The 15,069-nt window shown below is 40.3% G+C and overlaps 1 protein-coding gene across 2 annotated transcripts in view; it reads left to right on the top strand.

The window, feature by feature from the left end:
- mtus2a (microtubule associated tumor suppressor candidate 2a) overlaps positions 1-15,069 on the top strand; it is a 91,185-nt gene that overhangs the window by 35,309 nt on the left and 40,807 nt on the right. For both annotated transcript variants that reach the window (XM_072658133.1, XM_072658134.1), the window contains exons 3-4: positions 663-972; positions 8,884-9,090. In XM_072658133.1, coding sequence (XP_072514234.1) covers positions 663-972; positions 8,884-9,090 — 517 coding nt within the window. The remainder of the gene's footprint in view (positions 1-662; positions 973-8,883; positions 9,091-15,069) is intronic.

A 15,069-nucleotide genomic window follows, 5' to 3' on the forward strand; every position in this document is an offset into this window, starting at 1 on the left:
ATTTGACAACTGAAACCCCTTCCCGTACAACCGTAGCAATAATTGCCATGAAATGAGAAAAACATATTCCTTACAATTTTGAGTCTGACTAACTGGAGACGCATTTCAGGCTCATCCATCAAGTGTAAATGCATGTGGCTAAAATCTTACATATACAACTTACAATACAACAGATACTAGTCACCAGGTATAACCAGTGACCGGGTATAACCAGGTGAAAACTGGGTCTTTAATCAAAACTAATAAGCAGTAGTCCCTTAAGATAGTATGGTAAAGGTTAACTCCATAGAAATACATACATATTTGTGTCTGCTGTAGAATGGCTACTTTTGTGTCTGCTGTAGAATGGCAAGGCTCTTGTCTTTCTGTGAGATCACACACCCGTGGGCAGTTGTTCTCCTGAGGAGTTTGTTTTTACCTGCTAGGTGCTGCTATATTATATCTGTGCAATATTGTGTCCAGTAAATCCTGAGGTTGTTTAGACCATTTCCTTTTCACAATGTCCGAATCAATCAGACCACAAAATGCCAAATAATAAATGACCCTCAGTAAGGTTCTGTGTTCTCTTCTGGACTATTTCTGTGCTAATGCTCTATAATTCTGCTGTTTATAAAATTGACTTCATAAGACCCAACACTTGTGCGTCTTTCTCATCATTTTAGATTGGCAGGTCTCCCGCCACCCTCGGGCCCCAGGCTTGTGGAAGCGAGGATCCTCCAGAAAACCAGATTGTGACACAAGAGACGGGGTCAATTTTCCGGCCCCCTCGAACCATGAGACCACAGCTTGGTGTGGGTGCTGTCAACAGGACTCCATCCACCGCTGCTAAGACCAGGATCTTTACAGGGCAGAAGTCACCTCTGGCTCTCAATCAACCAGTGCAGGCGGTGACCCCATCAGTGACTTCACCAGCCACCCCCCCTGTGACCTCATCAGTGACCCTATCTACTCAGAGCCCCCAAGAGCTCTTAGGTAATGCCTCCTTAATTCCACTACATTGCACCAAACTCAGATTAAGCTGCAAATGAGAAAATGATAGGGGAATTAATTGGAAATGACTTTTGAACTGATCTGATGTGGAGGCGTTTGGATCTTCTATAAAGAATTGTGTCTTCTCCCGAGAGGCAGCTGACAATGGGGAAAAAGTCAGAGAGAAATAAAAAGAGAAAAGACCAAGGAGAGACAGAAAATAAGGAAGAGATAGACACGATGCTTTAGAAGCAAACTCAAACTGGCTGTATGTAACTGGAAGATAGATGAATAGTATGCTACTATTCAAAAGTTTGGGACAACTTGTCATTTTAGGGACAACTTGTCATTTTAGGGAGAACTTTTGACTAAATTAAGTTAACACAGAAAGTACTGTATAGTGAACTGATTATGAGCTGTGCCAATCTGGATCCATCTAACATTTCTTTAATCGTTTTCAGATTCTCAAATGTGTGAAGGCACAAAAGACTATCATTAAAATTGTTTCATTTGCATTTATCGGTAAATAAAAATTATTTATCTGAAAACATTGATCCCAAACCACTGACAAGTTGTTGCTAGAATGTTGCCAGAGGGAAAATGTGCCTGCATAGGATGTTTCCCATGAGGATTCAACTAAATTCTCAGAAGTAGTGATGCTGAAGCTCATATACACACTCATATAGCACCAATCATTTTGACTGATGATTTTGATATGGGCAAGATGATATTATGAATTATTAAATGCATGTTGTGAGTTAAGTACACACACGCGCACATACACCTTCATCATTTCTATCAGCCATTTACACACTGTGGGGAAAAATGTTAATATCTGCGTATTGTTATTATGGTGTTGTGCCCTCACCAGAATGCAGAAGGAGGCATATAGAGGAGGTTCTCATGCTCTTTGGCCCAGAGGCACTGCAGAGCTTTGAAGTGCAAAGCAATTAACGCTTAAATAACGTTAGTGTTTGCCTGCCAGGCAGTATTTGCCCGCTTGGTCTGTCTGTGCACTCCACAGTGGCAGAGCACACATTGTCACGCACAGTGATGCATATGCTGAGATTATTTCCCATGTTAATATGCTGATATACAGTTGTTAATGAGACTGTCCAGCATGCTGGATCATGTGAAAGAGGTCATAATCTGGTAACATGCCCCTGTGGCATTTGGAGGTAATAAGGAATTTGGAGGTAATAAGGAGAGGAGTGAACGAGTGTGCACTATTGGTATTGTGGTTTATTACACTGCATTATGTTCCATAACATTATGATTATGTTTGTCTGTCTGAGTAGACAGTTTTAGTCAAAATATAGGGAGCTTATCTATGAAAAAGCATAGTTTTTGGTATATAGTAATGACATAAACTGCATAGTAATGTGACTGGAGCTCAGTACGTTTTGACATTTTTGGATGTGGTGTTACAAGGCTGTTGACAACCCTGTTATTTTGCCTCAAAAATGAAACTCACTAGTTTTATGAACCAGGACGACTCACAGGAGCCATGCAGTGCAGCATAGGGAAGTATAGCATGGTTTTGTTTTTAACACTGTTACAAGAACATTGTGAGCATTTTTTTGTAATTATTCTCAAGTCTTACCGGATAGTGTTGTGATAGCTGTCCTCTCTATGTCTGGTCAACTCAGTGAGGTGTTACCTAGCTGAATAGATTGTAGCCAGTTGGCTGGAGGATTAGCTTTTAGCCTAGCCCTGGCATAGCATCTGCTTACTTCCCTGGCTTTAACTTTCTCACAATGATGCCCTTCTGATTTCCCTTCTGATGCAGGAAATCCCTGGTTCCAGCTTAGTTGCAATGCTAGCCAATGCTGGCATCTGATACCTGACATAAAGCAATTGGCTGTTACTGTTCCCCTCCAAGCATGTTGATCTGTCCAGTGATGTTGCATTAGCAGCTGTTTGAAAAGATGCAATGGTGCTTAAAGTGACACACCTTAGCCTTCACCTTTCCAACTTGGTAGTACCTTGTGTGGTAAAAGGGGAGACCTAACTAGTAAATGGGAATTGATCCAAGAGTAATTTGGGGTCCATATTGGTCACCATTCAGTCCGGTTACTGGTGAAGAGAACCTAAACTTGAAGCATAGGTGCTGTCATAAAATTAAATTAAAGAATTAAGATACACCATATGTCTAAATGCTTGTGGACACCCCTTCAAATGAATGCATTTAGATACTTTAAATGGCACCCATTGCTAATAGAATAGGACTCTATAGAGCAGTCGTGGGATAGAGGGTTATAAAGCCCCACAGCATTAAGCTGTGGAGCAGTGGAACTGTGTCCTCTGGAATGATGGATGGTGCTCCATCCAATACTTTTGGGACAAGTTGGGGAGTTGGGGATGAGGTGGGATGGGGATCATCAAACATCCTTGTCACACTTGTCATTAGCCTTACTGGATGAAGGAATGAATGAGCAGATGTCCAATATTTGAACATCATTATATTCAGGCTTTTTGATTTTTTTTTTCTATTTATTGTAGCCAGTATTTAGAATCATGAACCGTTGAAATTCACTATACTTGCTATGGACTGTACCGACTGCATAGTATAGAAATATAGTTCTAACTGTTTACACTTGTTTGTTTGTTTGGGTTTTTTTCATTATGTAGCATTTGCCAGCAAAAACACTTTCTGTATTTCTCTATTCATTAATAGGGCTTATATTCGTCTAATTGCAGTGATCCTTGCAGCAGGAATAGTGCAGATTTAGAATAATATATTCATGAAATTTAACGCTTGGTGACAAATCAATGAATTCCTTAGCTCCAGTGCATAATTAAAAAGTATTTCTCTCTCTCTCTCTCTCTCTCTTTCTCTCCTTAGTTCAAATACTCACACTTGACTCCCCCGCTACCCCATTTATTGTAGGCTCCAGGAAATGGCTGAAAAAAACTGTTGCCTTCAGCTCAAAGTCTCTAAATCCGCAGCCTCACAAATAGAGACCAAATGAAAAAAAAGAGGGAAACTGTGGAGCAGTGGCATATGAATCATTTGTGTGTTCGTCTAGGAAAGCAGAGGCCTGTGACACGACGACTGGAAATGAATGTTTATGAGACATCAATCTCCCCTCTAGTCTGCAGGGAGAGAGAGAGACGGAGAGAGAGAGGGAGTGAGAGGGAGGGAGTTGTGGGGGAGGTGGCGGGATAGAGAAGAGTAGAGATAGAGGGAGGAAGCTGAAGCACATTTATCTTTAATGATCACAGCCCCTGCTCCAAGGAGAAAACTGGCTGCAATTTCATTAAAGACCCTGATGGCCCTGGATGTGTGTGTGTGTCTGTGTGATCTCTGTGATAGTGTGTGAATGCGTATATGTGTCGCCTTTAGAATCCATCTCTGAAACAAAGAGAGAAACGATAATAACAACTTTAATTCATATGCACATGCAGCTCAAATGTTTTGCACATAAAAACACATCTATCTACATACATGTATCTCATCAAATGATCAAACATAAATATAATAATAAATTTGAGAAATAGTTATAGGATACATACTTATAACTAAGCTTAACAAATGGCATTGTCTTTTAATGCAGTTAGTGAACTTTTACAGATGACCATTTTCACAGTAGTCATAAAATGCTGATTCTGCCTATATATTTTTTTATATATATAAAGTTGACAGATTGTGATGACAAGGTTTACAAAATCCAAACAGTAGAGTTTTTTAACATATATAAGTAGGGATGGTTCGATCAGGACCAATCCAGGCATATTTTAATGGATCAGGTATCAGCTCTTGGTGTCCTCTCTGTCCTCCAGGCGTGGTTGTGCTAGCTGAAGGGACTATAGCTGGTTGGCTGGTTTACCTTTTAGCCTAACGCCTGCTCGCTTCTCCATGGCATGTGGTGGTCTCCCAGCTTCTACTTGATGTGCGGTGCTCCCCAGGCTTACCCACAGAGATACCCACAGCAGTGTTTCCTCAGCCCTTCTTCCTTCTCTGGTCAGCATAGCAGTTGCTTTCAGCATTTTTCATCTCATGTCCATATTCTTCTGCTGCATTTAGCCTTAAAGGCTTTGTGGAGTGTATATGAACTTTGAAGGCATAAATATAATGAGTCAAGACTGTTATATTAAAGCGAGATAAAGCAAGATTGCTCCTTACTGGTACATAAAAGGAGAACACAGAAAAAGATATATAGAGAGAGAGAAAGAGAGAGAAAGAAAGCCAAAAAAGAGAATTCTGTCCCTCTCCAGATGCTCATTCAGAATGCATTCTGCAGTGCTCCAGTGCCATGGCCTGTGGGGAGGTGAAGCAGAAGAGCTTTATCTCCAGCTGCCCCAAATCATTACCTCATGCAGGGCCAGGGTGGGCCCCTAAATTCACCCCCCGCAGCTACGGTGCATGCCTCTGTGGGTGTCCAGATTCGCTTCACTGATTCTTCTGCTTTCTATGAAGCTCCGTGCTGCGTCCTCCCCATCACCCGTCCAGCGAGCGGGCGAGTGGGGTGAGCTAAATGCTAGGTGTCTTTTGCTCGCTCACGCTGAGGAGAATTTAGTGGAAAGATTTTTTTAGCTCGAAGGCTGCTGTCAGCCTGGCTCCCATAGAAGGCCTGTGGAGGAGTGATAGTGCTGCACATCCACAGGGCTGAGTTTTTAACCCTTAGAAGGTTAGCCTTTTTACTTTGGTATACTATTAAAAAAACATATTGCAAATGTATTTGCATTTTTATGACATAATTGCATTTATGTTTCATTTATTTTGTGAAACTTTTTCCAGCTTATTTTTATGATAATAGAAAGTTGAAAATTATAAAATATGTTGATAAAATATGAAAAAAAAACAAAAGATGCAAACACAACTTTTCATGAAATTCAAATACTAATAAAGTATTTTATGTTTTAGTGTTGAACATAAATATTGATTGCTTAACTTCTAAAATTATACCAAGGTTTTGAATTGGTAAGGTAAAAGAAGACTAAAGCTCAAACAGCATTTATAATTATTGCAATTGAAATGTTATACTCATTAAATGTAAGCACAGTTAACCACATATAGACTGTAAACCAGTCCTAAACTATAAGCAAGATGACCCCTAATGCTGTTATGCTATACAGCATACAGTACTGATGCTATACAGTACTGGTTTAACATCAGTAAGGCCATGTAAATAACTGTTACAGCTTTTATGATAAAAATTAGCTCTGAGAGGTAGGAAGAGTGTCATATACTGTTCAGTGAAATGACACTGCTAGAAAATACTGATATTTGAATAATTCATGTTGAAATAAGCTGTTAAGGAGCTACAGAGCAGAGCTGCAAACAGAGCCTCTTCCCTGCACAGCTGTGCATGTGGAAAGGAATTACAGCTAGACTGCCTCTAACTGAAATCGTGCCGGCAGTGTATCCTAACAGAAAATCACATACAGAAGCTTTTTTTGAAAGCTAATGTAAAACGAGAGCAGTGACGCCACTGTATATACAACCCAAGTGAGTAATTTGTCACTTCGACATTTGTAGTTTGTAGTGACATAAATAACAGTAAACAAGATGAGAAAGAAATAGAAGCAGCTTACCCACCCAATATACAAACAGATACACTTATTGACAATTCAACATGCCTACAAAATGCAAGATATCACTTGACCGCATGAAAAGATGCACTTAGGGTTGGATCTTGACAACATTTTACAGTCCCCTCTATAGTGTTTGTAACAAAGACATGTTTTATATGTATTTGCTTTTGTTTGTGTACATATATGTATACAAATACATTTATTTGTATTGGTGTGTAATCAAACAATTTACATGTAGTACAACTGTGCCTCTTCAGAACTGAATAAAGGGTATTTTTTTATGCATTTTGGTTTTAGCATTACAGTACTTTTTAAACAACCCCCCCCCCCCCCCCCCAAAGCACCATAATGCATAATGTTTGAGACATAGGTCTACACAGGTGTTTGTGGTTAGGCAAGTGTGTTGGATTGCTTCATTAATACAGGTATAAGAGAGCTTTGAGAGTGTAAGAGCAGGTTTAAGAGAGAATATAAGAGGCTCTGGACACGTTTGGAGGGTCATCTTTTGCAGTTTGTCAATGAAGTCAGTGAAAGTCAAGCTAACCATTGCAAGGCTGAGAAACACACATGTGACTAAAACACTAGAATCAAATCTACATGCTGATATCTCTCATACCAAGTGCTAAATGTGGGCCGGTGATCACCAGTTTGCGGTACCTGAACTTCTACATTTTACTCTTGCCTGTACTGGGACTTCCCAGAAGCTGCCGCTACTCTTTTCTGCCCTCTCCATATCAGATTTTGGGTGATTCACAATGACCCTATATACATATTTGTGAAAACAAAATCAGCAAATGTCAATGTGTGATTCTATATTTTGATTCTGCATTCTGGGTGTGGATTTTTTCAGCTTTAAACGTTCCTGTTGAAGTCCTGCCTTCTTCTAGACAAAATTGGTCTAAATTTAACTGCATAATTGGTGTGGCATCACTGTGTGGCTAGTGAGTTAGGAGGTGAACATGTAAAGGAGGTTAACAAAGCAATGACAAGCAATGACAAATTATAAAATATGTTGATAAAATATGAAAAAAAAACAAAAGATGCAAACACAACTTTTCATGAAATTCAAATACTAATAAAGTATTTTATGTTTTAGTGTTGAACATAAATATTGATTGCTTAACTTCTAAAATTATACCAAGGTTTTGAATTGGTAAGGTAAAAGAAGACTAAAGCTCAAACAGCATTTATAATTATTGCAATTGAAATGTTATACTCATTAAATGTAAGCACAGTTAACCACATATAGACTGTAAACCAGTCCTAAACTATAAGCAAGATGACCCCTAATGCTGTTATGCTATACAGCATACAGTACTGATGCTATACAGTACTGGTTTAACATCAGTAAGGCCATGTAAATAACTGTTACAGCTTTTATGATAAAAATTAGCTCTGAGAGGTAGGAAGAGTGTCATATACTGTTCAGTGAAATGACACTGCTAGAAAATACTGATATTGGATATCATGTAAACATGTAGGTGAGGTGAACATGTAAAGGAGGTTAACAAAGCAATGACATTATTTCAAACACCTGTCCCTGGGGGCTATGTATTAAAAGTGCTGCAGTTTATATAAAGCTATGAGCTTGCATTTACACGTCTTCAATTCTTCTGAGGCCTAAATGATCACTGACTATATTTAACATTAGTAAGGACATGTAAACTCTGTAATACTGATCTCATCTATATGCGAACACACAAACACATGCACAAAAGAGAGAGAGCAAGGGAGCAAGAGGCAGAGAAAAGCCAAGATCAACAGACGTTTTCAAGAGATTTCGATTTGCCTGACAGAATTCAGTTTACACTTTTATTAAATGTTTACTAGATTCGTCTCTGACCACCTCAGAATGTGGTTTGAGTGACCGTAATCCAATCACAATGTGTCTTGAGGGTAATTACACCTGGCGTTTCAAGTGAAATCCGAATGTAATTCGATCACTAAAAATGCCAGGTATAAACAGGCCCAAAATCTGACAATGTACACTTTAACCACATGTGAATTGTTTGAGTAGCACTTCAAACATGTACAGAGTACAGAGGTACAGAGCATTTTCTATGCTGGTATACAATTATATAAGCCAAGGGCTGACTAGCAAGTGAGAGAATGTTTGTTGGATGATTCATTGCTGTTTTAAACAGCTTCCAATATGTGACAGAGTGTAAAACGCTGGTAGTAACAGGTTTAAAGTAGGTTAACATACTGCTCTCATATATAATATTACTGCTCTAGCCCTGATCTCTAGGACCACATCTGATCCAGGTTGCCAAGTTCATTCTTACAGTAAGAGGTGTAGATGCCAGTGTTTATTATTTACAAGGTTTTGTGTTTGCTGGATAATTGAATTTTCCCCCGTCCTTTTCTTTCTCTCAGACCAGAGGAAGGCAGCACCTTCAGGTTTGTCCGTGAAGTCCCTGCTGCCCAAGCCTGCTCAATCTGGCCTGCGTCCCCCTGGCTACTCCAGGCTGCCCCCAGCCCGCCTGGCCGCCTTTGGCTTCGTCCGGAGCTCTAGCGTGTCCTCCGTTTCCAGCAACCACTCCACTGACAGCAGCCGCAGCGATCCATGCCGACCAGCGTACCGTACGTTACTGACATGCACACATAACTTTGCTTTTTTACTTTAACTTTGCATTTACTTTGCATTACCCTTAAAGATAAGGCTCCTGCATTATTCTTGGCTTGGCGCTCCTAGTGTGATATTGGCCAGCACAGATGTCTGTTAGCTGTTGTATTGGAGCTGCGGATTTGATGCCTTCCTCTGAGCATGCTGGCTACCTAGTGATGCTGCCTCAGTACCAGTTCAAAAAGAGGCGGAGGAGACGTGCTATTGTTCACCCTCCTAGTGTTGGGGGCATTGCTAGTGATAGGTGGAGTTTCCAAATTTGCTAGAAAGTTTTTAAATTATTAAAATAATACAAATTAGAAAGAAAGACAATTATACTGTGTGTCAAAATGCTAACCTAAAATGGGTAGTCTGTGTTAGGGAAACAGCCAATGGTCATGCTATCCCATAATTCTAGTCTTATGGGATTCTAATTACAAGACAAATACATGGCCTTTCATGTATTTACCCATACAAACCAATGAGAAATGTCCCTGTTATAATTGTGATATTTCTATTTGTCCCAAACAGCTCATATATATACTAGATAGTTTGTTTTGTTGCGCTCTAGAGTGCCTCCAGTATGACTATGTGTTGTCTTCAGAAGCTCCGTTCTGGACCTGCACCACCCTGGCTGGAGCATGTGCGTGGAAGTCGTCGGCTGCTTGAGCCGCATGTGTTTTTAATGCGACCTACATAACTAATGATAGTTAGTGTTCCCCTGGTTACAGCTGACGTACAGCTGAGCTCAGACACTCTGAGACGAATGAGTCACGCGAATGAGTTACATCATCATCTCTCTGTAATAAGTCTCTTAGGACGAGGAATCCCTCTGCTCCCACAGTAAACACGCACACACACACACAGATAGAGCTAGAGAAAGAGAGAGAGAGAAGTTGAAAGCGAGAAAAAAGAAAAACAGCAGAGATGTGTCAGTGTGGGGTGTGGGGAAGGGGGGTGTGAATGTGTTTAAGTGTGTGAACGTGTGTGAAATGTCTAGATAAGGTGTCAGAGACCAAAATAGAAGGTTCTCCAGTGTGTGATTTGTTCTAAGAGTACTTCTTGATTGCTTATGTATCGCTACAGCACTTGATATTCTTCGTTTGTAGCTCTTCTTAAAGTCTAAAAGTCCTTTACTTTTAGTTAGGAGGAACTAAACAGAGTGTTCCAGCTCATGCATCAATGTCTATACCTTGTAGATATGGCACGCTGCTCTATGCAAAAGCCACATAAAGCCTGTTTATCTGTTTATCTAATCCGCTCAGCAAGGCACTATAGCATAACAACTAACACGCAGTAGCTTATGGGCTGTGCGTATGTGGAACACTTTGGCTGCTTTAGCTGTAAACACTGCATTGCTTAAGGGCAAATGAATCACTGTCCTGATTGCATGTTCCTGCTAGATGCTAATAAAGCTGATTGGCCTCTAGCTAGCAAGGTGGAAATGAGTGGGAAAGTGCCATTGCTTTATTAGTGCTTCAGCAGAATGCCAGCATCAGTAAAAAAAAACAATTAAATATCAATTAGGTGACAGAAACATCTTACCAGCTGTGTGTAATGTTCGGCCAATGGAAAGGCTTTCACAACTGCAGAAGCACACCTTCACAATACTGTAGTTACAAATCATACTATGGAAGCTTCCTATTGGACAGCTATGAGCTCACTTTTGTTGACAAACTGAAAGATATACTGACAGAATCGTGTGGACTGACACAGTAATATTACAAGTTTTTACATAAATAGTTATATAAATAAGTAGCAGCTTTCCAGCCCTGTGTGGCACTGACAGAGACACTATTCTCCCCCTTACAAATCAATGTACAATCAACATGATTTTGAAGCTGTTTTTAAGGTGAAATTACTTCATATTGTTGCTTTAAATATGTTATTTTATTCAAATATTTGCTGAATATTTGCATGGACTTTTGTACATACTACATTTTACAATTTTGCAGATGTGGCCTGAAATGTTAGAAAGGTGGGCTTGGTCACTGGTCACTGGTTCGAGTAGAGGGAAGGAAGGAACAGAGCTTTCTCCTCATTTATGGCTGAGGTGCCCTTGAGCAAGACACCTAACCCCCAGTTGCTCCCCAGGTGCTGAGGTGGCTATCCACTGCCCTGGGTGTGTGTGCTGCCTATTCATTAGTGTGCGTGTTCACTGCTATGTCCCATATTTTACCCATTGGTTTAATGTGGAGGTTGAATTTCATTGTCCTACTGTTCAGTGGTGGTAAAGTCTGTTTCTATTTCTAATTCTTAGAGAATCAACAAAAATTGTCATTTTACTAGAGGAACTTTTGCATATGACTGTACATCCTGATTCAATCCAAAAAGAATGTATCTTTCAAATCCAAACCTACCCAGCAGTCCGTCAGTCTATAAGTGTCTGCTGGAGCAGGACAGCCTGCTGATCGTCAGTTCAGAAGGTGATGGAGTGTGTACATATGTGCTGTATACAGTGATTTATGTGTTTATAGAGAACCGCTCCCCCTCGAGAAACCCACAGTGCTCAGTCTAAATACCCCCTTAAACAAACACAGGCTTTTGTGGAACATCTACATGAGCTCATGGAGCCTCCAGTAATGAAGGAATGTGGCGTGTTGTAATGGTGTGAACTATTGATCCAGGCTTTCTGCAGACACGGCAGTCTCCAGGGAGTTCCAGTCTCCGAGACGGAATGAGACTGAATCGATTTCCAAGGCCAAATTGATAGGAGAAGGTCTGGCTTGTAATTGGCTAAATGGGTTTGAATGGTAGAATGTGGATTATGATGGTGGCGGCACAGTCTGTTACAGTCTGAACTGCCATAGACTGAAGGAGAGACGGCTCTGTACTTGTCTCTCAGAGCAGTGTTTGGCTCTATTATAGGAAAAAATTCCCTATGTCTTCCAGAAAAACCTTAGTTCTGCACAATGCATTACAGCTACATGTGATCTTCCTCTGAAATCAGTGGTTTTCATTGGGAGTTTGTCATCTCCTTGCTTCAGTAGCATAATTTATTCCTCTTGGAATGCCTTCCACCAAAAGGTAGAACATTCCTCTGAAGAGGAGGTCAGGTACTGACGTTGGATGATTAGTTCTGGATCACAAATCCCGCTTCTGCAAAGTCCATGGAAATGTATTGGATGGTGCTTCATCCCTTCAGGTCCACAGCTCCACATCCCAGTGCCTTCCTAATGAAGGAGGAGGGTTTCAGTTCACAGGTGAATGTTGGGACACCCTGATGACTCTCCAGTAGAGTGGCAATGGATTGACATTTTCCTTCTTCAAAACATGTCTGTATCGATGTTCACTCACTGTTTATACTCCACATCCACTCTTACACTTCACTTAGACTTCTTGTACACTCTGTATCGCCACCACCACCTTTCCACAACACAGTTCCACTGCTCCACAACTCAGTTAAGGGAGGCTTAATACCCCTCTAGCCCACACCTGGCATTAGGCATGGTCCTAATAGGTTCATGTTTATCTGTTCCAGAGAGTCCTATTTTATGATATGTGCATTTGCACATCTGTTTTAGCAACTTTAAGTAACTGAATGCATTCATTAGAAGAGGTGTCCACAAACATTTGGACATATAGTGTATCATCATACATTCATACATGCTTTTAATGTAGTTACTGAAAGCCCCCCCTCTTCCCTCGCTAAAGCTAGACAGCAGGGTCTCAGGGTACAGTCAGAGAGTGCATGTTTAATGGAGGCCTTATTTAGCTGCTCTTCTGAAAGGCAGCCTTCTGTTTGAAGCCAGGCTTGGCCTCTTGCTGCGAGATGTTGAAAGGCTCCAGCATCGTTTGACCTTAACGAACAGTCCTGCCAGAGTGCCTTTTATACACTGATGGGGACACACTCCCTCCGTATGTGTGTGTGTGTGTGTGTGTGTGTTTGTGTGTGCACATGAGCGATTAGAGGGAGCTAAAAAAGGAAATGATGTACTGGTACCTGACTCTTCTCTCAGGCTACTGTTATTGTCTCATGTTCTCTGGGCATGGAGATATTTGCATCCTCCCTCTATTCCCTCCCCCACCCCATCCCTGTCTCTCTGACTGTAAGTAAAGTGCTGAGTGTTTGCTCTTCAGGTTTGAGCTTTCAGTGAGTGTGTAAGCCTCACTCTTTGGCTTCTCAGGGGGTTACAGCATAAGCATCTACAGCTCAGCACTGCCTACCTTGTTGCATTAGGGAACGCCTGCTTTCTCTCTTTGTAGTACAAACGCAGACACGTTCCTTAATTGATTATCCCTTTTCAGTGCTTTATGTCTGGGAGAGGAACACATGGTTGGTAGGTGAGTGAGTGGATGTTGCTGTGTTGGTGAACACACTGTCAGTTTGATTGGGTTGATTGGCTTGTTACTGGAGCACTGAAGACCTCTGGGACTTTCAGAGAGAGCCCCGTTCACCTCCAGTCAAGCCTATGTTCAGATAGAAGCCGAATGACAGCGGAGTCCCCACACCATGCACTTTTTCTTAGACACTGGTGCAAGAGCAGGACAAATTGGCAGAACACTGACAAAAATCCCATTAGGCCTAATTAAAAAAGGCTGGATTTCAGATATGCTACATATTGCTGGTTATCCAGTTTAATGTACTACGCTATGATACTTGTAGCTAATACAATTTAGGCAGTTTAGAAAGACAACAGATTTGTTCCCATGCTAATTTTGGCTCAATTACATAACACAAGGAAAATGACCATTAGCCTGTCCTATCTTACTAATATCTCAAATGTCACCATAATTCCATTTAATCATTTGTTTTTACATATAGAAATGTGACCATCAGGCTTTCCTATTACCCTCCACAGACCAGCTGCTCACCCTCTAGTTACTGCTTCATGCTTTGGACTAGCTGACCACCCTCCATTACAGACTACATTGAAGTTTACATAGATTCTTTCTATTATTATTATTAATCTTTCTATTATTAATATTACCAGTAACAATCATCATTATCTTCCTTATTCTCATCACCAATACTATGACAATATCAGTATACCTGAGCATAACAGCAGTGTAATGTGATATTATGGTGACAATATCACACATTTCTAAGCAGCTTAGACCAGAGAAGGATGTTATTATGTATGAGTACCTTGTGAGTCTTGGTTACCCCCAAGGTTTCTTTCTGCAGCTTTTTTCTTTACAGGGTTGTCTGTAACTTGTTTACCCAGCGGTTTATGTTTTATGTTTTGTTGATCCTGTCTTATTACAGGATTTTTGTAAAGTTGCGACAACATCAGTTGTAAAAAGCCCTATAAAAATACATTGTGATTGATTGAATGATTGACTAGAGGAACTATTTACACCATAGGAGAATACAGACAATAAAACAATAAATCATAACTGATGTCATGCAGTTATGAGTCATGCAGTGAAATTGCCACCTTCAGACTGATGCATTAATGCATTTATGCTATTGTTAGATGGCCCACTTTCTTAAAGATAAGGATTGTTTTGAGGGATGCCATAGAAGAGTGATGCCACTTTTGGTTTCATAAAAAAACATGTTTGTAAAAGAGATGTGTAACTCTTAAGGTTTAAACAACCTTCATGTGATGTAAATATTATTGACCAATTCAGAGGTTCTACACACTCATACATCTCTGTTACTATTTGAAGCACCTTCATTGATGTAGAACACATTGATTTCTGAAGCAATCAACAGGGTCCAAATACAAAGCACCAATTTGTAGACAGTAGAACACAAATGATGGGCAGTATTTTTAGAACGGACTCCATTTAAAATAGATGTGAAATCTTAAATAACCTAGAAAAGAGTATAGTTTTTGGATATGCTTTATGTTTGTCAAATTGTACTAAACCACTTCCATAAAGAACTGTGTTTGTGATTGAGATGTGTGAGTGTGAAGAACCTGTTAAAGGCTTTCAGAGCATTTCACCTAATGTAAAGATTATTTTCCTTCTGTAAAGGTTCCTCGCACTCATACATCTCTCTCTCG

This window comes from Salminus brasiliensis, chromosome 16 (genome assembly GCF_030463535.1).
Source record: "Salminus brasiliensis chromosome 16, fSalBra1.hap2, whole genome shotgun sequence".
Lineage (NCBI taxonomy): Eukaryota > Metazoa > Chordata > Actinopteri > Characiformes > Bryconidae > Salminus > Salminus brasiliensis.